At 41.4% G+C, this 25,381-nt stretch overlaps 1 protein-coding gene across 5 annotated transcripts in view; it reads right to left on the bottom strand.

The window, feature by feature from the left end:
• PHACTR2 (phosphatase and actin regulator 2) overlaps window positions 1-25,381 on the bottom strand; it is a 129,017-nt gene that overhangs the window by 68,309 nt on the left and 35,327 nt on the right. The window contains exon 1 of one of the 5 annotated variants that reach the window (XM_027904482.1): window positions 1,304-1,408. The exons of the other annotated variants lie outside the window; for them this stretch is intronic. Within the exon in view, the coding sequence (XP_027760283.1) occupies window positions 1,304-1,346 (43 nt within the window). The 5' untranslated portion in view covers window positions 1,347-1,408. Of the gene's footprint in view, window positions 1-1,303; window positions 1,409-25,381 lie in introns of those variants that run through there. 5 annotated transcript variants of the gene reach the window in all.

The raw sequence follows: 25,381 nt of genomic DNA, 5'->3' as shown, positions 1-25,381 counted from the left end.
TAGGAAAGAATTCAAGGGTGACTATTTTTCTTTTAGATAAAACTTACGGTTCATTAGCATTGAGCCAAGGGAGCACAGACATCACAACTATCCTTGGTCAAGATATGGGCTCCCCTAGGGCAAAATACTCTCACAGAAGACTTTTGTTCATAAGCATTTGTTCAACTTCCTGTACAAAAAAGTGACCAAAAATTTTTAACCAGTCCATCTGTTTCCCGGTGCCTACCTTGAAATAATCCTATCATGCTGGTTACTGGGTGAAACCTTCAACAGGATGGTAACATTTATTGGAAATGGTCCAATTTCTCTTTCATGCAGTGTTTGACAGGTGAGGAAATAATCCAAGGTTTTGACTAGGATGGTGTGACTAGGAACATAATGGAGCTCTTCTGAAAATGTATGTTTTATTACTAAAACTATCCTTGAAAACATCCATGAAGGAAAAAAAAAAGGGGAAAAAAGAAACTTTGTTACACTGTCTCCTAGTTGACAAAACATTCCCACATTAACAGCAATAAGGATAAAGTTCAGACTCCAGAATGAAATTCCACAACAGGATTTTCTTATTTTTTTAAATGGATGTAAAGGAAACAGGCATTGAAGAAAAACATGCATGCGGTGACATTTTTGCAGGAAACTTCAAACCTTGCTGGAGTTAATTTAGATTCTACATCCTATTATTGTGGGAAGAGACACACTCTGTTTTTCAGTAACTAAAACACACCAGGTTATCCTAACATGCCTCCAAACAGCATTCCCAAGTAGTCTGTACTACCTTCAAAAAGTTGCAAACAGTTAGAACTGCTTTATTGAAGAGAAAAGAAGAAAAACAAAACAAAAAACCCCATAGTTCTGCTTACACGGTATTTATTTATTTTCAACAGTCTGCTTACACATAAAATGTTCTGGAGCCAAAAGCAACCAGCTGGGAGGGTTACTAGCCGCGCTACTGGGCGCGGTGCCAGAGCTCCTTTCCTTCCCCCCCCCCTTTTTTTTTTTTTTCGCCTTCGTACTTATTTATTTAATAACGGCGGAAAAAAGTAACCCCGAACCTCCGGGGAGGCGGGGAGTCACGGCGGAGCCTCTCAACCCTTGGGGGTTGCCGAGCAGGGCAGCCTGGAAAGCGGCCGCCCCTCGCGTCCCCGCCGCGGTTCGAAGGGGCGGGCGAGCGGCGGCGATCCGCGGGCACCGCTCTCCCGTCCCGGGGACGGCGGGCACCGCTCTCCCGGGACCGTGGGCTGCCCTCGCCGCCGCTACGGCCGCGGCCCCCGTTCCTCCCCGCTGGGCTCTCCCCGGTACTCACCGCCGGCCGGCTCGGGCAGCGTGGAGACCGAGGTCTGTCCCATGGCTGGGCCGGGAGGCGGTCACGCCGCCCGCCGGGCGCGCAGCCTCCAGCGCGGCTGTTCCCGGGGGGCCATCCCAGTGCTGGCCGGGGCCGCACTCCCCGCCGGCGGGCGGGGGGCGGCTGCTCCCGCGGCGGCGGCGGCGGCTGCGGGCCGGCGGCTGCCTGTCATCGCCGCCCCGCCGCCGGCCGCGGCCCCGGGACCCTCCGCCTCCACCCCCGCCCCGCTCCGCCCCGGGGCGCCGCCTCGGCCCCGCCGGGGCGGGGGGGCTGCGCTCGGGTTCCATCCCCGCCGTTCTCAGCCCGAGTCTCTGCCCGGGGGGAGAGCAGTAGTAGTTAGTAAACAAACAACCAAATAAATAAATAAAATTTAAATAAATAAATAAAAATTAACCAACCAAATAAATAAATAAATAGGAAGGAAAAACCACCCTTAGATACACAGAGATCGGAAAAGACGGTGCGTAACTGGCGAGGCTTCCCGCGCTGCTAGCGCGTCCCGGTGTCTGCCCACCCCCGCCCTTATCCGAAGTCCAAAGAATTAGTCCAGATACACAGTTATTCCCACCCCTTCCTATCTCCTCTGAAGGTACAGGGGAAACTTGAGGCAATCTCAGGGAGCGATCCCCATCCCCTTGCTCGGATGTGCTTCTCTGCTGGGGGCAGTTTTCAGGGCCGTGCTATCGTCACGAGTGGAAAACGAGCGGCTGGGCAGGGCACGGGGTCGTTACCAGCCCTCGTCTGGCTGTGAAGGAGTCCTGGAAAAGTGCCCGACCCCTCACCTCACCCACAGGTGAGTAATCAAAGACAGGACTATATTTAATTTTGAAAGAAAGAATATAGTCAAAGACAGCAGTATCCAGACAGAACTCTGCCATAACAAGTGACAAGAAGGGTCAGAATCAACTGGATAAATTTATAGGGAAGATGGGAGGGAAACAGAGATTGTACATTTAGCACTAGGGCAAAAGGAATAATAGTTTGTTTTCTTTAATGCATAAGCATTATTTAAGCAGTTATACAAGCTTAATGCTAAGCTTACTAGAGCAAACTTAATGCTAGAGCTAGAGCTAGTAACTGTTACCAGTGGGGGGGGGGAGGGAAATACGCCCCCCCCCAAAAAAAAACCAAAAACAAACAAAAAAAACAACAACAACAACAACAAAACACCTCAAGCACTTAATAGGTATTACTATGCAGTATCTAGAAACAAGCAGGAGGACACTCATCCAAAGAACACCTATCAGCAAGCCATACGGTGAAATTACTATATTTCTGAGTGGTCTGGAAATCCTGGAGAGGTTAAAGAGATGTCTGACCTGCTGTTCTTTGCATGTGTTGGCACTGTGGTGATGTTTCAGGAGATGAAGAATTGTGCTAGTCTGGGACCCACACTATGGACATAAATGGAGCACCACAAGTTGCTGTGGTTTGTGTAGTAGGCAGAAGACATGGTTGTCAGCTAATATAGGGTTAATAGAGAAGAACACAACTAATGCTAGTCTTCATGAGTTTTTTTATAGAAAATAGGTCCTGGTAAACAGACCTTTTATTTCCTCGTTTTATATGATTATGTGTTAAATTGCCAGAGGCTTGACTGGAATAGACTTCCGCTAGGTACTTGATTTAGTAAGAGAGAAAAAAGTGAAGACAAGACAAAATTAATAAAGCACAAACAGATGAAGAACTAAATGAAAAGCAGATCAAGTTTTCAAGGAGCAGTAGCATTTAATGAGGGTGTTTCTGTTGGGGAGCTATGGGGAGGCTCGTCAGTGTTTTCATCACCAATCTAGAAAAGTGTTATTTCAAACAGCTTTAAAAGACTACAAAAATCACCACCGACAGTAATTTTAGACAGAATAAATGTTATCAGAGTGACAATGAGGATAAGGCTGCCACAGAGTTATCTGGATTATTTAATAAATCCAGCTTTTTCAAACAAGTACATTTTAAAAGGAACAAAAAAAGAAAAACAACAGACTTGCAGGATGGAGCAACACTACCTACAAAGCCAAGGAGAGTATCTTTCAAAGTTTCTCCATGTAGGAGCTTGGCAAAATTCAACACAAGCTAGTGAGCTAGTGCTGATACAAGAGGGATCTGATATCCATATACATATGTGCAATTAGGAAAAGGGCAGGTAGAAATCCCATTAGACAGCTGTGCTTTTCATCAGACAAAAAGTGCTGTCCTATGTTCAGTGTCATTTGCCCCTTAAAAAACCGCTGAATGATGGGAGACAGCTTGAAAGAGATGGAAATTGCAGAAAGCCGCTCTCAAACAAAAGGTGTGAAGAAAGTTAGTGCCAAAGCATTCAAGAAAGACTGATGTGCTGCGTTTTAATCTAACAGTGCCTTTGCAAGGAGAGAATAGCACTGCAACAGTCCTGGATGTTCAAACACTGAAGGAAAGACTCTTTGCCTGACACCTCCAAGTCCAGGCCCCACACAAAGCATGTAATTGAAGACAATTAAGTGCTACTCTTACAGAGACACGGCTGGCTTAGTGGTGCCTTTGTCCAACCCAAGGAAAGGCTTTCAGAAGGGCAGCTTGTTGAACAGACAATTTCTGTCATTTATTTCTTGGGATTTTTTTTCCCATGCAATTTGGTACATTTATTTTTCTTACCTTGAGAAATTATTTTTAAATGATTTGTTTTGAGAAACTCAGGTTACCTCTTTGGAGTGACTTGTAAACAGGAACATAAAAGTGTTCCTGTCTGCCTCTGGTCAATCTCATTAATTTTATCAAAGGAAATTGTGTTCTCCTGCTGCATAAAAGCCCAGTTTACAATGCAAAAGTATATATCGTCTGTCTACTATGATTCAGGTGAAGTAATAGACTCCCCAAGGTCGATTTGTGAGCTGATAAAATGGGTTTAGTTACCATATCTTTCATGTAGTTGAATTAGTTGCCAATTTCTTTTGGTTACTCTGTTTTTTGGAGTTTGTTTCTTCCTAAGTTAATTGAAGGTAGTGATTTTCATTTATATGTTTTCCCTACAGACACCTCTTTTTTAAGGGTTCTGTCTTCATACCGCAGCAATGATATGTTGTAGAACTAACCAGACATGGTTATGACTTTAGAAAGTAAGGAATGGAAGTTCTACTAGGGAACATCAGTGTTGATTTAGAGCACTAATGGATTATTGGCATCATGCGGTAAAGAATCAGAAAATGTAGCTTCTGCTTATAAAAGTTTACCCAAAAGAGCAACCCATAAGCAAGAAACTATTTACTTGCATTAGAAAATTTAAAGTTCTTATTAAGGGGATTTTTATTCATGATGGACAAGACAATTGCCAGCATCCAATACCAGCACCATAGATTCTATATCCAGCTTTTTTAAAGTGGGCAAAAAGAAATACCTTATTTTGATCCTGAACTGGGTATACTAATTGAATATATAAAGTGGTACTGGTGCATACAACAGTTACGTCTCTTTCTGCTTTATTTCTTGCCTAAAGATGCAAAGAAGCAATGTATACATCTCAAGTACTCACGGTCATTAAAGATCAAATTAGAAAAGACAATAGCACTTTTCTGCTTAAATCCTGCCTTTTAAGCCGTTTGATTAAAGAATTCAGCTTGTAACTCACTGATGTGAGGGAGTGAACCATGAATCCTCAAGACTGTACGAAAAGGTGTCTACCAATGTGACCTATAAGAGAAATTGGGCTGTTGAAAGCCAAAATATGACATTTCCTGTATGCAGAGCTATATTTATGTAATTGCCTCCACACAGGGAGGGATTTTATCACCCTACTGACATTCCCATTTGAGCATCCACACAAAATACATACATTTAATATTCAGTTGCCCGTGGACTTTTATTTTTCAGTATGATAGAGGTATTTTTATCTGTGCATTAAATTTCTTACCATGTTGGCAGTTGGCGTTTAGGACAGTTAAAAGTTTAAGGGTACAGAAGTGTTCGATAACAACTGATTCTAGCAGAGATTTGAGATTACAACTATGTAGGTAAAATACACCTTTATTTACTATAATTTATTTTTTTTTTTTTTAGGATTTAGATGACTTTAGATGACTTTACCTATGATGTGTTAATATGTATATTCCACTTTTCCTTTTAAACAGCTAAGAGGATAAAACACAAATGGACTGCCCAGCAGTTTGTAGCTATTGTAGTCTTCTGGAGTTCCTGGAAATCCACAATTGCAAGCAAAGCAAAAATGGGCAGGGAAGATGAAAGTGAGAATATCAGGATTAAAATTTCCATGACCTTTTTACCCAGGGCTAGTCTTGTACTGAAGGAAATACTGTATCAAGATGCTGAAACATCCCAAGTAAGGTGGGGAAGCTGATGGGTACAACAATTGCCAGTGAGTCATGCCAGACTGTTCTGACACATCAGCATCAATGGGGTTCCTGGACCCAGTGTCCCAGTCAGATTTGAAATTTCAGTGTCCGTAATAATACTGCAGTTACCTGGTTGTCTCATGCTACACACACAGTCCTTCCCTTCTTGTCACAAGTTTTTGTGTTGAGTACTGATAAACAGACACTCTGTTGACCCTCAGGAACTGAAATATTCCATCAAAAGAGGAAGAATAGCTTCTTCATGAATTTCAGAAGTCTTTGTAAAACAAGAATATTGCACTTGTCTAAATGACTGATATGAGACCTCTTCATGGAAGATGAGGTGAAACTTCCAAATTGTTCCAAAGTTAGAATGAAATAACACACGCAATAATCTGTGTCACATATCAAAGAGCAAGTTCTTTACCATCAGTAAAATTTCAAAGACAGCTCCATTTCAGTGTGTTTACTATACTGGGATGATGGATAGCAGTAGATGACCTACAACTTGTAGGATGCTGTTGCCCAGTCTTTAAAGTTCTGTAGGCTTGTATAAAGAGGCATTTTAGAAAGGTGAATTTGTGTAACTATTCTTTCAGTTATTGAGATTAATTTATGACACAAAATGTAACAGAAGCTGCAGGGACAGGCTATCACATTTAATCTCAGGATTCGTGATGCAGGACTGGCAAACACATTCAGCCTTATAATAAGAAAAAAATTTAGCCGTGTGCTTATCAACATAAACCAAGAGGATGGCACTGAGTCTAGAACAAAAATTATGCAGACAAGTGGTCCTCCCACCCCTCCCACCCACAACTCCTGTCAGTGTGCAGAACTGCTGGAAGATGAGCAGCACAGTGTCCAGAAGGCTGCAAACCTGTGTGATTCAATGAACAAAGCAAAGGTTGTGGCATGAGCAAACACAAGCAAGAAACTAGGTAATTGTTTTAATCATGGGTCACACTAAGGTTTATAATGAGGACATTGAATTTGTACATACTTGTAGAAAACCTGCAGATACAAAAGGGAAGAGTTTGGAAAGGGTACCACCAAAATCAGTTTATGTGCTTAAGACTGAAACATCAAGAAACCATCACAAGACAGTTGTGGCTGAGCAAAAACCTAGTTCTGTTTTCTGTGAAACTGAATGCAATTTAGTACTGTCAAAATAAAATAACAGGTCATATTCACTGATTATGCTGGCACTGTATTGGGAATTTAGGCCATTTCTTTTCAATAACCAGGGACTTTTTAAATAACCCTACATTATTCTCTCATTTGAAAATATTTTAAAATATTTTTCTGTGTCCTTTTTTTACTTTTACTTAGCAATGCTATGTTCTCATCAGTGTCACCTGCCATTTTCAATGTCCATGTATTAGGCAAAAAAAAAGGAACTTGAAATCTTCCTTTAAAAAGAGGCTGTTGTCTTTGTCAGTAATCATCACCAGTCTTCCTTCCTCATAAAAACCCATTGCACATAGTATCTTCATAGTAGAATGGTAGGCAACTATACAGAACTGAGACGAGCTTCTGTGGTTCAGTCTCTAAATTTGGAAGGTAGCGGTTCAAAGCCCTGGATCAGAGGAGTTAATATGCAAATGAGGGCTATTCTTATTAAAACATATAACAGAGATTTCTTGGATGAGATTTACTTGTTCACATTACGACTGCACTGGGTGCCTCATATTTTGTGCAAGGCCCTTACCTATGGAAGATCTGAGAGGGTCAGACTTGTTTTAGTATTCAGGTGATCTTGACTCCTATTTCAATGCCTATTCTTATTCATCCTTACCAGCTCTTTGCCATGACAGGCAGGAAAAACAGCACAGCTGGGCAAACTCATTCCTGGTGATTTGGCATAGACAGGTTTTCTTTCTGCTCACAAATCAACTGTGAATAGGTTCTGCACTTGCAAACCTGTTTGCTGCTCTAAATTATTCACCATAACAGTTTGCAAGTCAGTCTTAGACACTGGGAAGCAGGTAAACAATTCATGGCAACAGCAGTTCAATAATTTATTATCTAGGTGTGTGCTAGATACTCTCAACTGTGGGCCTGTCTTTGTACTCTCTGATTCAGGAGTTTTACCTGTACCTAGAAGAAATTTGCACAACAGCACATCAAAATGATTTTAAATGGTTAGTAATGAATGATTATGGATCTACTCATGTGGTTTTATCGTCTGATTTGTGACTTTATTCTGTTGAACCCTTTAACTTCACATTGCTCTTGCCTATATTAAGTAACTGCTTGGAAAATTTTTATAGGAAAGACTTCTACAGACTTCAAAATTGCAAGTGTGTTGAAAAATCTTCATTTTAATAATAGTTTGCAGTTTCATGTGGTACTGTATGCACTGAACTTTTGAAGTAACTTACATAACATGTGCGGCTGAAAGGCAGAAAATACAAGGAAAATGGTCCCAACACAAACATTTTGGGAGTCAAGGAGAGCAGATCTATTCATATCTCCTGTGCATGCTCCTCAGCTTTAGAAGCTGCCCTACACCCCCTCTGTGCTTTCTTTCTACATTTCCATTTCTACATGCTTCATCCCCATTCCACTTCTATTCCACAATATCTTTCAAAAATGTTTTCTTTCCCTAATGTTCCTTAAAAGGAAATTTTAAAACTTTATATCTTCTGAGTTTTTTTACTTTTTTCTTCATCCTAGTTGCTGCTAATGTTTGTTTACTTTGCTTCTGATGATCTGAAGTCAGTTCCCTTGCTTTACTTCATCAGGCCTGGCCTACATAGGAACCTTTGTTTTCTCACAGACCCAGATAATGTCACTAATTATTTGGAGTATTTCACTGACTATTTGGAGTTTTCACTAATTATTTGGAATATTATTTGGAGATTCAAAATCTCTGAAATCTGATTTCAAGATTTTGAAATCTACTGTTTCAACAGTTATCAGCTGCCTGAAGACTTCTGATGTAAACAGTAGAGTGGTGTAATGCAGATTTTGGAGAACATCTTGTGCAATATTATGAAAGGTGAACAAATGAGAGATTCAGACCCTGATTAATCAGACCCTTCTGAAACTAAGTGTTGTGGGGGTTTAATTTTAATTTAATGAAAATTAACATGCTATAAGAAATGTGTATTATTCAGGGAAAGGATCTGGTCTTCTTTCAAAAAGGGCTAAGCATTGTGCAGTTTATGCAGGAAAAATCTACCTCCTGTCTTTGTTTAAAGCACCAAGGGGAACTGACATACCAGATCACATTGTGTCCCTAATTCTAGACCAGATATTCCTGAAAACAACATGAAGAACTACCCCAAAGCCTGTAAGGTCTCACCCTAATACTTAATAATTTAAATGCCGTAGTCCTGGTTTAAAATTTAAACCTTAAATTTTCTAAAACTCTTCTACATATTTCTGATTGTTAATAACAAAAACTCTCAATACTAATGTTGTTCATACATGATCATTTCCTTTTTTGCCTCGTACTGACTCCTGGATCCCAGCACCTCCTGTTGCATGGTGTCTCACTGTGCAGTGGCAACTCTGACAGCACAGGAGAGCATTTCCTTTCCAGGCAGAAAATAACCATCAGACATTTTCCAATCAACAGTGTGTTTGTTACTAGATATCAATTTTGTCCAGGGTTACAGATTTATGATGAAAGACAAAACGGACTACATTAAAAATTATAAATAGTATTCTGCCTGTCCTAGTTCAAGCCACTGGGGATGAAGAAAGCAATGGTGTAACAATGACATGCCGGAGTGTAGAGTTCCTCAACAGTCAGGTTTCTGCCAGGTTTTCAAAGGCTTTAGCTGCTTCAAGTTTGTATCACTAGCTACAATAAACAGCATGAATGTGCCCCTTTACTGATATAAGCTGGCATGTCCCCAGCAGAGAAAATGAAGTAGTGCAGCCAGACAGCTGGAGGCCTGTTCTTACTGCAGGACACCACCTTTCCTCCTCCACCTCTTCTCTCAAGGCCTGTTGCACCTTGCATTGTGTTCACCACAGCAGTGGTAATGGTACTGGAGTTCCCTAATTCATCATTTTGAGGAAAGGCTCCTACTGGCTGGACTAGCTCTCCTTAGGCATTTTTTCTCTCTCATGTCTGGGCTGCCTCTGGCTGCTTCTGGCTGCTGCTGCTGCAGCAAATCCCAATTATCTAGGAGAATTCTGTGCTCTCCAGTCTGTCCAACAGTATCTCCTCGCTTTAGAGAAGTCTGCCATGATACTGGTCCAGCTGCACTAACCATTTTCCTTGGAAAAACACAGCTTTCTGCTCTTCAGGGTATGTGTGGTAGTTGCTGGCTGTGGCCTCCCCTCTACATTTCCAAGCTCCTTAATGAATCACTGCTTTTTGGCACCAAAGCAAAATAAACACATCATTTTGGATGCCTTTGCCAAACGTATGTACACTTGGAACAGGTTTTGAATGATAGAAAGCAAAAGGTTTAATGAAATGTGCAGGCTGTGTAGCTAAAAGTTGCAAAAGAGCCAGAAAATATGAAACTGAAGATCACAACAGTATCATTAGCCACCAAAACTGTTCAGATCTTGTCTAATTTTTGGAATACATGGAGGGGACTTAGTAGTAGTGTGTCCACTACAGCCTAACCAGGAAAAAAACAGCAATAGAAAGCAGTATAGGGGTGCAGGATCACTCATCAGCATGATGGTTAGATGCCTACCCCTTTCCTTTCCCTCTCCCTTTTCTTTATGGTTCTGTTTTTCTTTTCTGTTCAGTAACTGATTCAGTGTAACTACACATAGCACAGCAGATTTTTACACTGATGCTTCCTAGCCTATGTGAAGGGGAAAAGACATCAACAAAAAATTTGGCAGGCACACTGAATGAACTTCCTCAGTTGCTCAAGCCAGTCGTGTGTACGTACCCTTCCATGCGCTTTGGCCCTTTCAAAGTGCCTGAGCCTATCCACAGCTTGAACAACATCCATTTGCTCTTGCTGACTAGAGTGAGACTTTTTCTGAAAACTTTTGAGAAAGAGTTTTGAAAGTGTTTGGCACCACTGTTCATCTAGTTCCTCTCCATTCAATCAGATTTTAGAATGAATTTAAATGTATTGCTGGACTATAATTAGCTCCCCCCCACAGGGGACCAGCTCTTTCCTTTTTAAATGGGCAGCTGCAAAGACTCTACCTTGAACAATATCCTGAATGACAGCAAAGTTTCAAACGTGGACCCCTGCCTGATTAACTCTCAAAAATCAGAATAATCTCTGCCTCTGGCAAATCAAAGTCCTTCCCTATGAAGCTGGTTTACTACAGAAGTATCTAGACCAAAATAAAAGTTTCAGCCTTCAGTTTAATTTGCCTCCATGTTTCTGCTATTATGAAAATGTGGACTTTTTTTTATCCTATTGGGAAAATGCATTTTTTCCACTCTCCCATGACTCAAAAACATCTGAAAGATTCTTCCTCCAAGCTTAAAAAAAAAAAAAGGGGGAAAAACTTCACCTTTTGGCAAAGATACAGATGGAAATTTTTGACTCAAAAGAGGATTTTCAAAATAAAATAAAAGAAGCATGTAAAAACAAGGGGTTATAATGGAAACTATTTTCATAGCCAGCTCTAAAGTAAGAACTGCTGTTCCAGAGACACATGGTACTGCTGAAAACATTGGTTTGAAGCCAAAACCCCTACCATGCTAGTGGAATCCGGAAGCGCTACAATATTAAATACACCTCAAAATATATGTCAGACATCTCCCTATGTCTGTTCCACTTATTCTTCACAGCAAGATACTATACACTCAATTCATCAGTGTCTGCAGAATACACAGAATAAAGGGCTGGTGGCAAATGTTCTTTCCTGCACCACACTCGCCGAATGGTCTTCTGGAAGCCTGGGCTTATTATTCCCATTTTGCAAATATTGAGCCAATATCCACTTTCCATCTGCAGCACTTATACAGCATCTATTATTACAGCATGTGAGCACCTCTCACTGGTCCTACGGAAGCGTTATTATCCCCAAGGTACGATTTCCACATTTCATTTGGAGTGATGGGAGGAGGGAGCATGCTACTAAAAGCATGAGGACATCCTGCTCAGCTGCATTCCTCCTTGGCAGACTCTTTCTTCTGCCTTTGGTCTGTTTCTTCCAGCTGCTCCAATGCAGTTAGCCTGGCCCTGGGCAGTTTTCTATCATGGAAAACTCTGCTCTGGTGAAACCCGCCCCCCCCCCGAGTACTGTCTCCAGTACTATGACTCACTCTGGGGTCCTCAGCACATGAAAGACACGGACCTGTTGGATCAAGTCCAGAGGAGGGCCATGTAGATGATTAGAGGGATGGAGCACTTCTCCAATGAAGACATGCTAAAAGAGCTGGGGTTGTTCAGCCTAGAGAAGAGAAGGCTCAGGGGAGACCTTATAGCACCTTCCAGTACCTAAAAGGAGCCTAGAAGAGAGGTGGAGAGGGACTTTTTCCAAGGGCATGTGGGGATAGGACGAGGGGGGACGGTTTTAAGCTGAAAGAGGGTAGCTTTAGACTAGATATCAGGAAGAAATTCTTCACTGTAAGGGTGGTGAGACACCAAACAGGCAGCCCAGAGAGTTGGTAGGTGTCCCATCCATGGAAATATTTAAGGTTGGACAGAGCTCTGAGCAACCTGATCTAGTTGAAGATGGCCTTGCTCATTGCAGGGGGGTTGGAGTTCAGAGTTCCCCAAGCTACTCTGTGATTCTTTTTGTTCCTACCACAATTACAGCTTGGCCCGCATCTTTGCTGATTCATAAGAAAGCCCAGAGCCAATTATAAGTGTCCTAATCAAACGTGTAAAATGAATCTTCTGCTTTTGTGCAGACTGTCTTTCCTACATACTTGAGGCTTTTGCTCACAGTTCTCATCTCACAATAGCATGCAAACATCAACTGACAGTCTTTTCAGGAGAGAGGCTGGTGGACCGCGCCCTTCTGCCACCTCCAAGTTCACAGAAGTTTAACAGGAAAGCCCGCCCTGCTGGCTCTGTCAGGGGCTGGCTGGCTGCAGAGACACACCGACACTAGCAGAGCACTGACTGAGGCTGCTTCTTCTTTGCCTGGTCTGGCCCCAGCTCCCCACAAGGCTCTTTGTAAGGGCTGGTGGTTCGATCCAGAGGGGGATCTGCAGGGCTCACAGGGCGGGCTATAAAGAGTCGGGTTTTGCATCCTTGCCAGTGTGCTGTAGCAGAATTCTGATCTAGTAACCTGCTAGCATTTTAACTAGGCAGAAAGCCTGGTCAGCTTTGCTGACAGTTCCTCCCATATGCATGGCATTTGGTCTTCACATGGTAATTGCATAAATCAAGTGCCAATCTGTGAGTCTCGTTTTGCTTTTTAAATTCTTGTGTGTTGCTCATTGACTTTCCAGTGATGAGAGAAACCAGGATGCTTTAAGCACACTAGTCCTGGGGGTCTTTTTCGTGCTGATCCAGATCATGTTTAGCTCAGGTTCATTCAGTTGCAACCCCACACATAAGGAAACTAAAACAATTATATGAAGTAAGACAGGAATGCCAAAAGTGCTTTCACCAAGACTAAACATCAATATTACACTTTTTTTTCTAACTACCTATTTAATACAGCAGATCATTAATGCAGCACATTCAGTTAGTTCAAATGTACAAATTTTGTTAAATTACAATTCAGCAACATCAAAACCAGATGGGCTGCAGGGAGGGAAATGCAGATACTTTTAAAGCTAATGTAAATTAAATATTATTGTTTTCAGTTACAATCAAAATAAATTGAGTCGACAGAATCTTTCACAGAAGTGCTCAGGAAGATAGCTTCTCTGTAAGAAAAATCCATTTAAAAGAAATAGTACTGCAGATATTTTCATGGTTCTGTGGCTCACTGAATTACATTCCTGTATAGAAGCAGCAAAGCTCATGTGCCAGAGCTAGTAATAAGACCTTTACTAGTATGTCACTTACTAGGAGAAAAAGGTCTTAATTTTACAGTGCTTTTTGTAAAGTATTTGACTGTAGAAAACATTAACCCAAAAAGAGCTATTGTGAAAGGAAGAAAATACACATTTCCAAAAATATGACTTGCTCGGGGAACGCTCACTGCCTCCTTCACAGCCCTGGCATCACTGGGAGCCAGGCTGCAATGTCAAGCTCCCTCTAAAACCCTATGTGGGTGCAAGGCACAGCCCCATGCCATGCAGGAGTGCCTTGATGGGCACTGCAAACAGTATCCACTGGATTCTCTGGATGAAAGGCAAATGCCCTTGGTTGTGGGGTATGAACCATAAAATCCAGCTTGGCATTATGCCTTCTGTAAAGTCACTTATAGAACTGTGCTATGCGGTGAAAAAAAAAAAAAAAAGATACCCTACATAAGACACCCCCATTCCATTTCTCATTTTAAACAGCTACCCTTTCCAGAAAAGCTGAGACATTTCAAATTACATTAGTTGTGTGCCACAATAAATAATTGTTTTCCCCCAAAAGAGTAATTAAAAGTCTCCATAAAGTCTCACCTACTTAGGTGATGTTGCAGGATGAGGGGTGCTCCTAAGCATTCTCAAGCACAGATCCCACTCACTTAAACTACTAAAATACAAGGCAAGATGTCAGAGTCTTCATTTTCCCACGAACTGCACAGTAATTATGGACCACAACCTTGATTCACACATGGTGATAAAACCCAGTGCCTGTATATTTATGAATGTAGCTGGCAGTCATTAAGTAAATTATGTGGAGGTCAGGTCGATGGTCCTTTCTTTGTTTATTCCTCTTATTTAATGATCCATTGCTGGAGACAGAGTGAAAACGTTCAGAATGTTTTACAACGTATTTATGTGGCCAAGTGCTGTCCTGTGCTTTCCATCCCCATTACCCTGACATGCTGAACATAAATCAGAGTGCAGTATGTAGAATTAACCTGTGAGGAAACCACAGAGCGGCTTTTTTTTTATATATATATATATAATGTATACAGAGAAAATACTTCTTCCTTTCTAGAGTAGCCTTTAAGAGAGATCACCTTTTGGTTAAGGGATGAAATAAGACCAATTTTATTTTGTGCAGCTGAATTCTACAAGAGCCAAATGTCCCAGCATGGGATATTGGACCTGGATCCAGGGAGACTTCCATTCAATTAAAGACAAAGTGTGGTTAAAATCACATTACATTGTCAGGGTTCAGATCCTCCCAGCTCAAGCTAATCAAAGTTAATTTTTTTTAAAGGTATGAAGACTTAACCCTTACTTAGCACTCAGTACTAACTCCTGGCCTCACAAGGCAGGTCACTTCTATGAACAAGAGCTGGATCAGTTTAAGTAAAGTCATTAATAAAGTGAATGTATGGATAATCATGGATATATCAATGTATAGATATGTTAAACTGATGCAAGTCAGTTGAAAAAGCTACAAATTTCCTTGTGTGGCCAGCCCCACTGAAAACTTTCTTTGTGCATAGATGTTTGTGTTGAACTGTCCTATTAATCCTACAAAACTTTCAGAAGTCTGAATAGGAGTTCCAGCAGAGAGACTTCCTGCCATTCAAATCCATGGACTGTAAGAGGTATGGAAAGGAAGTGGTCTATTTACCGTCTAATAGAAAGAAAATTAATTATCTGAATTTTAAGGTATTTTGTTACTAAACAAAAGTAGGTAAAAAATTATGGTCACAGCAACCTATATATGTCTGGCATTTCCTTATGTTATTATAAATATTAATTGGTTTTATAAGTAATTTGCCCCATCAAGTTGACTAAACTAATATGAGATAACTGGATCCACAATTAATGCAAGGCATTTTTTGTTTGTGTAAGTTGTCAAGCAACATTGGTTAACTAATGGATTGCATCACCTATGAAAGACAGATCCATACCTTTTCTGAAGTTATTTTAGGCTTGTCTGTGTGTTAATTTTTACATCAAACATAATTGGTCTGACTGGAAGGGCCTTTCTGACTGCAAGCTGTTCCAAGTGACATGACATTACATGCCTCCCAGGTTGAGCTCACTAAAAGCTGAACCAGTCTAAAGGACTAAAGACAACCTAGTATATGAGGAGTGTATGTCTGTTCTCCACAGACAGAACACTTACGAGCATACGTCATTAGTCTGCTGTTAATAACCTGGTACTGAACTGCTAAAATGAGACATCATTCAGCTCCTCTTTGGTGCTGTTTCACTGAAGTCACTAAAACATACATCACTGACAATCAGTTTTATACTTAGTATATTACAAATCTGCTGGTGCAGTAAATGCCTGTAACACTTCAGCACTGTCATGGGTTGTGCAGTAAAGTGGCTGGGTAGGAGCTCCGAGACTCCTTGTTTTCCCTCTCAAGGTACTTGATCGCCGTTTGTATCATCTCACATACCATACAAGGCCTTGGGCTGTGTGTTTTTCACACACATGAAAAATCCTACCCCCATTATAATTGCAATCAAACCTTTATGAAAGCTCTACTACCGACATCAGACTATTAAAGATTAAATGTATCATTATGCCAAGTCATAAAATAGCAGAAAAGAAAGCAAACATCATGTGTTCTAAGGTATAAAATTCATTTTTTCCTGGAAGATTCCAAGTTCTGAAAGTTACAGCAAAATTCCATGTGCTCCATCTTACCCAATTCTTCTTCTTGTGCAGTTTTGATTGGCCCTTAAAAAGCTGGCTCATTTTATTACATTAGAACTCAGCCTAAGAAACCTGAACACATGTTCATGCTTCACTGCTCACTGGTTATTAGGATAATCTACAGGAATCAACATCACAATAGAGCATTGTTTGTGAATGTGAGCAAAAGGTTACAACAACTGCCTGAACCCAGACCTGACTCCTTGACTCCCATTCCCTTTGCTGTGAAGACTGCACATGTTGTGTGTGGTAGCTATTTCCATCACGCTCAGTCTTTTCTGCCTTTCATTGCACCCCAGAAGAGAACGTGGTACAGCAGGAGCACATTTATCCTGAAAACACTGAGTAGCTGGAACAGTGTGTTCCATGGGAGGTGACCAGCCATGGTGTAAAGCGAACCTTAGGCTCCTCATCATCGCAAGATTTGAGTACCCCACTGTACTCAGCAAACAGATCTGCCACAGCCGTAATCTAGGGGGTAACAGGATGGTTCCGTGAGAAATTATTTCCTTTAACTGAAATGTGCTTGGATCCACAAACCCAGAGTTCCACAGTCCTGAACACCCTCCGTCATTGCTGCCCAGCCACACAAGCACTCAATTACCTGTATATTGAGCTTTCATCCTTAGTAACTAAATGTCCACTTAGGGTTACCACCACAGCTGTCTGCACCATAACAGTGCCCTATTAGCACTTACACTGTTGGAGAAATGGTGCCCAGTCCCTTTTAAAGAGTTCTGGAGTGCAGTCTGAAGGTTGTGCATTTTGAGAAACCTTTTCAAGTGATATTGGGCTGTCAAAAGAATGCATGTTTGGGGAACAAGCTTAATCTCCCTCCTCAGGGTCCCCATTCCCAAAAGATGAGCTTAGACAATCCAGTGTTGGGTAGCGAGATTGCCTCTCATCTGTGTTACAGGATCTCTATTTCCAGACCAAATCCCACACAGGAACACCATTTAGATGGAGAGGACCCTTTCTGTCCATCCTCACAGTAGCTTGGGCAGGATGCAGAACAGTTTGGGGGTTCTTGACTCTTTACTGCCTGAAGGGATAAATTCCTGCTTCTCTGACCTTCCAGTAGTGGAAATAACCTGATCTGTATGCTGGTATAATACCAGTATGTGGGGACTTTTGTCCTGCCAGCTGCAGGGGGGAAACACTGGTGATGCTTTGGCATGGGGAATAAAGCAGTGTTGGCATCTCTCTTTAGCACTTTGGCATGGGGCTGGGCTGTTGTTTCTCGTCCTCCTAGTCCTCCTTCCATAAAAAAGAAAGTACTTCCGCATTTTAAGTAGGTACAGAGTAGGACAGGTGAGGGCCTTAATCAGTAGGCTGTATTATCATATATGTAGTCTATTTAAGGTCTAAGGAACTTGTTATTTTAGACAGTGTGGAGTTTGAAGACACTGCCTGCATGCTCCAACAACAGTGTTCACCCTCACCATAACACGATCTGCTGCCTCCAGCTCTTTTGTCCCAGGAGGCCTCTTCTGGCAGGGGGCACCCTGTAATGTAGAATCTTAGATGCCACACAAAGAATGACATAATAAACTGAAGGATAGGACTTAAAGGACTTGATCATTTTTTAAAAAGTAAAATTTAAGAAAACACTGGAGCACAGAGGAGAAAGCCACACCACCTGCATAAAGCAATAAGACTGTATAAAGTATTGCCTTGCAGTATGAAGAGCAGCAGTAATTTACCTCCTAAATAGACAGATTTAGCCAGTGAAACCTTCCTTTTAGGCATAATACCAAGGCAGTGTTTAACTGTGGTCTTCACTGCAGCACTCTATGAGTTCCAGCTACAGTGTCAGACTAACAGCAACACTGAGGAATGAGAATGGTGCCCAATTTCAGAGATGCTGGAATAATGCCAAATTCGGCCCTCCATTGGTGTAAGTGGATATAGATTACTGGTTCTGGCTTACTCCCACCTGCCCCTCTTGCTAGTACTTTACCACCTAAAAGAAACATGAGTTAATGCTTTGTACAGGAGCTCTGGCTGGTGCTGACTCTGGGGTGATGAGAAAGAACCAAACACTTTTCATTTGGCTACATGTGCACTGAAAAACATTATAATGGGCGTTATTTCAACACGCTTTTCTCCCACTGAGAAGCCAGTGTAGCCAAGACTTGTAGGTGTCAGCGATGCCGTTCCGTTGTGTCCGACAGGTGGCAATTAAAGCAGATGCAGCTAGCTCCAACGGAAACAAAGCCTTTATTAAAACTGGAAGGAGAAATTCTAACTGCTGATTAGCATCCTGCTGGAGGCTTTCTAGCACCTGGGACCCCTCATTTCCAGCCTTTTCAGCAGTCTGTCTGATGCAAGTTGTGCAGAATCGTTTTTCCCATGTGCTAGTTAATAGCCACCTTCCTTTTTCAAATCTGAAATACATTCAGAATCACCCATTACCACTATTTAAATAGAATATATATATATACATGTTAATATATAAATGTATTATGGTTCCAAAAAGTGTACCTCTACAGACAGATGTTGGTGATATTTAGTCATAGGTGGGAACAAAGAGGTCTGAACTAGTATTTTCCAGTAAGAAACATTAAGATAGTTTTCTTTGTAGGATTATTATAGTTAGAAAGCTGCAAATGGATTTTAGGTTGAGGTGCAAAGTAGGTTCAGAATATTGGGAAATTTGCTTTTACAGTAGCTCAGAGTGCATAGTTACAAGGCTTTCCTGAATCCTCCTCAGATTTTTGTGTTTCAAGGAACCAAAGATTACTCAATATCCCATGAGTAGTCACTCTAGTGCTCCACCTAGAACAAGACAACATCTTTCCATGTTGCAAATACATTTAAAGAGTACATAAGCTCTCTGAGACAGAGCTCATCAGCTGAACATGTGCTTCCACCATAATGCTATTATTATGCAACTATCTTTGAAAATCACTACTTCTCAGTACTGAGCCTCCCCATCTGTAACTAAGATCTAATTAGTTTTCCCCCAATCATATGGCCTTTCCTTTGCCCAAACCGAACACATTGGTTTCTTGCACAAGAATAATTTTATGTTTTCTTGTCAGTCAGTGCTAGTAGCAACATACAACCTGGAGCAAGAACCAGTTCTTGCTGGATACCTCCTGAATCATACCTGATGTGCAACAACGATTCCCTGAATTCCCAAAATTGTATTTTGAAGCCTGGCGTTTGGACACTGAATAACCCATTTGATACATAACATATTTGGTTTGTATCATTTTAGGTTCTACACACCAGAATCAAGCCAAGCATCTTCTAATGCAGCCAGATAGATAGATGAAATAATTCCCTCAAACCTGTTTTTCACCAACCCATGTTAATTGGACTTATTTGTATTCAATCTCTTAAATTCTTTCTGGCTCAGTCACTGTATCACCTGTTTCACATTTTTGCCTGGGACTGATGTGATTTTCACCAGCTATGCTTATGAGTCTACTTCATTTATTCCCTTTAAAAATTGCTGCAACACAGATTAATTCCTTCAAAAGCATGAAGTTCTCTCAGAATGGAGACCAAAGGGGTACACTTTGTGCCCTACCTGGTTACCCTCAGGAGAGGAATGATTCTGAGCCCAGGTAACTCATTGCCTTCCCAGCCTACAAACAAAAGGCCAGAAAGCTCTGCCAGTTCCATCTCTGGGCTACAAAATAAACTGCAGCCCTGAGCCTTTGTGTGGCCGACTATTTGTGGCTCTTTTGTAATGCTCACCTTACCACTACTATATACTAACACGTTGCAACAGATTGGGACCTCCCTGCTTCCCTACCCTACCTCTTATTTGTGTAGGCATCCCTCCTACACATATAGCAAAGGTCCACCTGGCACAGCACTCCATCTCCAACAGTGTCCCTAAGCACTCCCAGACTTTCCACAGGGTCTGTGCAGTGTCTGAATCAAGCCAGTCCTCTATGTGCAGAGGAGTGTGCTATTGCGCTTGGAAAACATTTCTGCTCTTTTGTGTTTGCAATGTCTCATGAACTGCATGTGGCACATGATGTAGCTGTCCATAAATACTAGGAGAAGACAACTTGTTCTTTAAATGAACGCATAATGGAATTTGATTTAATGTAATGAAATAGGAGGAAAAAATTGGGAGCAAAGTGGAAGTGTCGATATGCTTAAGGATGGTAAATATCTTGGACTAGTCACCTTTGACAGAGAAAACGCTGAAATAACTTAGGGACCACTTCTCATCTGTGGGAATTCCTTCTATACCAGTTCTAAAGAACCTCTATTTCTGACATTTGGGTCCAGCCAGTGTCACCAGGGAGTTGGCAAGGAGGGAAATCACGGGGCATGTGACAATCTTCTTTGCTTTTTCTCTCAGCTGAGAGGAAGCCCAGTTTGACACAGGTAAGTATTCTCTTTATCATTTTGTTTCTCTTTCTAGAAACAAAGCTGCTGTCAAGATCTCACCCACTCCTCCTTCCAAATAGTACCCAACAGTTAATGGATGATCCATGGTGGACGCAGTCTAAGCCAGCAACGCATATGCTGTCTTACCAGGCCTGAAACTGTGCTGAGCAGACTCAGACAAACCCTGTATTTAAGCACAGCAACCTTCTTTCATGACATCACTTGCAGAACTGGAGCTCTGGCGCACAGTGCATAGCAGGATCAAGAGAAGCACAGAACATAAGTACTCCAAATTCCTCTGCAAAGCCACGGGAAGGCTTTACGGTTGCCAAGTTACTAATATCATCAAAATGCTTATTTTCCTTTTTCATTCTGCCCATAGTACACTGTGACTGTGAAAATGGGCAGAAGGAAAAAAATAAAATAAAATAAACCTTGGTGATGCAGTTTCATACTGAGAATGCAGACTAGTATGGGAATGTGAAAATGAAGGGGACCACAGGAGTTATTAGGACCAATCCAATATGGTAGCAGGCAATAGTTGCTTTGCTGTGGGAAGCATCACTTTTGCATCCTATGGACACTTAGGTCCTTCCTGATAAGCTGTAAAAGGTAAAGTTGTAAAAGAAAAGTGTGGTGTGCCAGAAGCAGAGAAAAAGAAGGTCTGAGGTCCCACTCCATCAGCAACGTTCTGAGATGTTTATTTGTGTCATTTTTCAGGTAAGAAAATATTAGCTGCCTTTCACACAGTGTCAACCCTCTTTTCCATTAGCAATCTGATCTACTGCTTGAGATAGCACTTATTGGTCTGGAATAAAGCTTAAAGGCAGAGCAGAGGAAGAGGACATCACCACAAGAGACAACAATGCCACAAAAGTGTGGTTAAATGCTGATCTAGGAAGGATGCTAACTCCTGCCTTCTCCTTGTTCACCCTGATGGTAGTCCTCTAAAATGGCTGCACAAGGGAACTTATCTCAGGGTAAGTGAAAACACTACTCTCAGAGAAGTGCTCTTAAACTGTAGCTGTACAAACTGCCCCCTGCTCAAGTGGCATATCGTGAGCTTCTTCATCTGCAGTGCAGAATAAGTTAGGCAGGTTACCACCTGAGAGAGAAAGGGGACCCCACAATCATCCTTATTCCTCCCTGGGAGAAGAGAGCATTTCTGGGAAATAACACTGGCTGTTCTTTCTCTTTCAGCAATTCAAAATAAGACTCCAAATGGTGCTGAGCAGTACTTCTACGCTGCCAGTATTATAATTTTCCACTCCTCTTTGCAGTCAAGTTTTCTGAACTACAGTATTAAAGAATATACACAACACCTACGGAACTTGAGGCTTTGCAAACATGACAGAAACTTGCGTGAAAATGAAGAGTTATGTGAAGAGCTACTCCACCTCTCTAGTATTCATGTTGAAGAATCAACACTCTAAAACAATCATTAAAAGATACTAAATTATTTTGAGGACAATAAAATAATAGAATGCAATGCTCATTACTTTCAGATGTTGAAAGTAAATTGTTCACCTTGAAGGACCTCAGAATCTTGATCAAGACTTCATCATTTAATTTGGCCCCAGAACCTCCCACATGTAAATTAAAAAAAAAAAAAAAAAGTATTTTTTCCCCACTATCTAGACTATCTAACCTTGGGAATTGCCAAGATGCTCTGTGCAATCTTTAGCTTCTAAATAAGACAGATAATTCATCAGGGTGGGTGGCGTCTCCAAAACCATAGGCAGGGTTAGGCTCTGAGGCCTGTTTGTATCAATTAATATCACACTGTTCAAAGATCCTCCAGCTAGAACTAGAAAAAGCTGTGTCCTGAACTGGATGTCACGCAGATGTAAGACACTGCATCACGTCTAACCCCAGCTGACTAACCAGTCTGGGTTCAGCCACCAGTGCTGATGTGACTGTGCTGTTTAGTGGTTCAGATTAATGTCTACTGGGCAAAAGGCACTGTACCACATAAACATGCTCAGAGCTCGCTCAAGGACTCCTGGCACGGCCCTTGTTACACAGAGCAGACAAGGCATTCATGGGATACGAAAGGAGAAAACAAGCAAACAAAAAACCCCATTGCTGGGTTTTGTGGGAAAAGTAAGAAAAGCAGACTTCCCATTTTCATTTTTAACCCAAAAGCCATCTTTGTTCCTAAGTTCTGTGATATTTTATGCCTCTTGAAGGCACTCAAGCCAAGCTAAACAACTACTTCAACCTTTTGCGGGCACCACTCAGAGCCTTAAGCTGTTGTGTAGGATATGCAAGTTTATGCCTTACAGAAGCCATATAATGTATTACTGCAATCACTGTGCTGTGTGATACAAGCTAGGGAATTTCAAAGTTATGTTTGGCAACCTGCCCTTACTGTGCTCTAATTATTTCTTAATATCCCAATTTAAGGGCAGCATATTGGCCCCAATTATAAATTGTCTGGCTTTTATAAGTTTGTGTCACAGAATAAATGTTAAACAGTTTTCAGCTTCCTCATTGAAAACTGCTGATTGTGTGTTGCCTGACAAAGCAAAATGTCTCCATTAGAATAATGATTTTTTTATAAATATGACAGTATTAAGGCTGACTCTTCCGGGTATTAAAAATGCATGGAAAAACTCATTGAACAAAGTGTTATGTGAACTGTCATAATTTGTTAGTTTAATATCTTTGTCACTTGCATTTCTTTTAAAAATGCCAAGAGCAATTAAACCTTATCCCAACACTAGAAGATGCCAAATTTCACTTGAAATTAAAACAGAGTAATGTGTCATATTAGTTATTTTAATAATATTAAACAATAAAAACAGAAACAGAGAAGAAAAAGGAGACATATAACAACTGCAACTCCAAACAAAGCAGCTAAAATATATAGCCTGTTTCTCTGACAAAATCACACACACAAACTCCGTAGTTTTCCTCCATTAACAAACCATTTCCCTTGACAGTCAGGCCATACCGAATTATTGCTGGATTATGGTTTAAATAACCAGCTCCCAGCAGCACAAATTTTATGCCAGTCTGAGAACGCCATATTTTCAGTTCATCTCTTCACATGATTTCCATGCAAGCCTTCATAATGAAATACTCCCTGATTTTTGGACTGACTCAAGTCCCAGTGAGAAAGACAGAAGGGACTTGTGAGTCAGCAGAAGCTGGAGCTAGGACGAATCACTCACAACTTTGTTTCCTGTGGAAATACCAGCTGCTGTCATATTTGTATTGGAATTACATTGTGCAAGGCTTCTCCTAGCAATGGTCAAACCATGGATGAAAAGATTGTTTCTGGATCGTCTCCCACTGTGTCTGCCTTTCTACAGAGACACAGGGTTGTCTTTGCTATTATGAAATTTTCTGCTGCCATCCAAAATACATTTAAGGGGATTTTCTCATACAATCAATTCTAAAATAAGGAATCTTTGATAGTTACATTACAGGAAAGGTGCTGTTGAGCAAACCAAGATTAAGCAAATATTTGTCCCTGGCCCGTTTATATTCTCCTGTGTCTTTTGCTTTATTTGAAAATTGAGTATTAACAGTATTAACTAATTCTTCACTCAAGTCCATTATTTGAGCCCTATTATCCCAGCAACTCAATACCTCATTGCTGACAAGTCTGAGTCGAGTTTGTCTCCTCTGGGAGGAAAGCAGACAGCCATAAACATCATCCCTTCTTCTGTTCCTTGCAAGAAGTCCTTCCACTGCTACCACTGCCCCCACGAGGTGCTTGGAGAGGATGCTTTTGTACAGGTATCAGTACAAACCACATTAGCTTCTGTCTCCCAGTATCTGCAGAAAAAGTGGTAGTTTTGTTCAAATGAATATGGCTACTTCTGTATTCTTTCATCTCCAGCAGCAAATGGGACATCCCTACTAGTGTTGAGCTGTGCCCAGGCACAAATGCCTCCCTTGAGTGTGGGATAACAAATCCAGGTGACCAACCTCCCCCAACATCCTGCATCTCTACAGGGCACTGGTGGGGGACACTCACGTTGGCCCTGGGCCCCCCACACTCACCCAGGGGCTGCCAGGTCTCACTTGCCAGAAAGAGCAAATAGAGATAAACTCAGCAGCTTTATTCAGGATTTACTTCTGTCTGCTGGGAGAAGGTTGTTAGGTATTCTTATAGTCCTAAGCTACTTATATTTTCCAATTATACTTTAGGAAGAAGTCTCATAAACATTTTATGTGAAAATATAAAAAATGGTTAAAGAGTGAGACAGAGGGGAAAAAAAACGAAAGGGAGGATTTTTTTTTTTTTTGTAAAATTCCATCCAGTCTACTTTTTGAGCCCAGAGCAATACCCCTGCAAGTCACCCCATAATTAAGCATCAGATTTCCTAAAGGACTCGGTTAAAGACAATGAATGATGACTAAAAGCAGCAGACTAGATCCTTATTATTAGCCACCTGCTCTTTGGTCATACAATCTTGCTTTCCTCCTCCCAGTTCACTTCCAGTCTCCTCAGTTTGGGGTGTTCAAAGCCCCTGGAACACAGGCAGTTTTTCTTGGAACAATTTGTGCCTGTGCCTCTCAATACAACCTTTCCTCATCTGGACTGCTTTCTTGTACTTTCAGAATGGTTGGCTCCTGCAGTTATGGTCTCACCCTTGCTAGAAGTATATGGGAAAGTGCTGCCTCTCAAATTTGGATTACTACGTCTGTATACAACATTTGCTTCTTTCACCATAGGTGGCAGTGATAATCCAGAGTGCAGAATAGGGGTCTGAGGGCAGCTGGCCAAAAAGTGCCACACAACCAGCAGATGGTGGTGTGATGAGGTGTTCATA

Source organism: Empidonax traillii, unplaced genomic scaffold (assembly GCF_003031625.1).
Source record: "Empidonax traillii isolate 1590-97213 ecotype Southwest subspecies unplaced genomic scaffold, ASM303162v1 scaffold24:size2376012, whole genome shotgun sequence".
NCBI lineage: Eukaryota > Metazoa > Chordata > Aves > Passeriformes > Tyrannidae > Empidonax > Empidonax traillii.
This window is presented reverse-complemented; position numbering and strand designations above follow the sequence as displayed.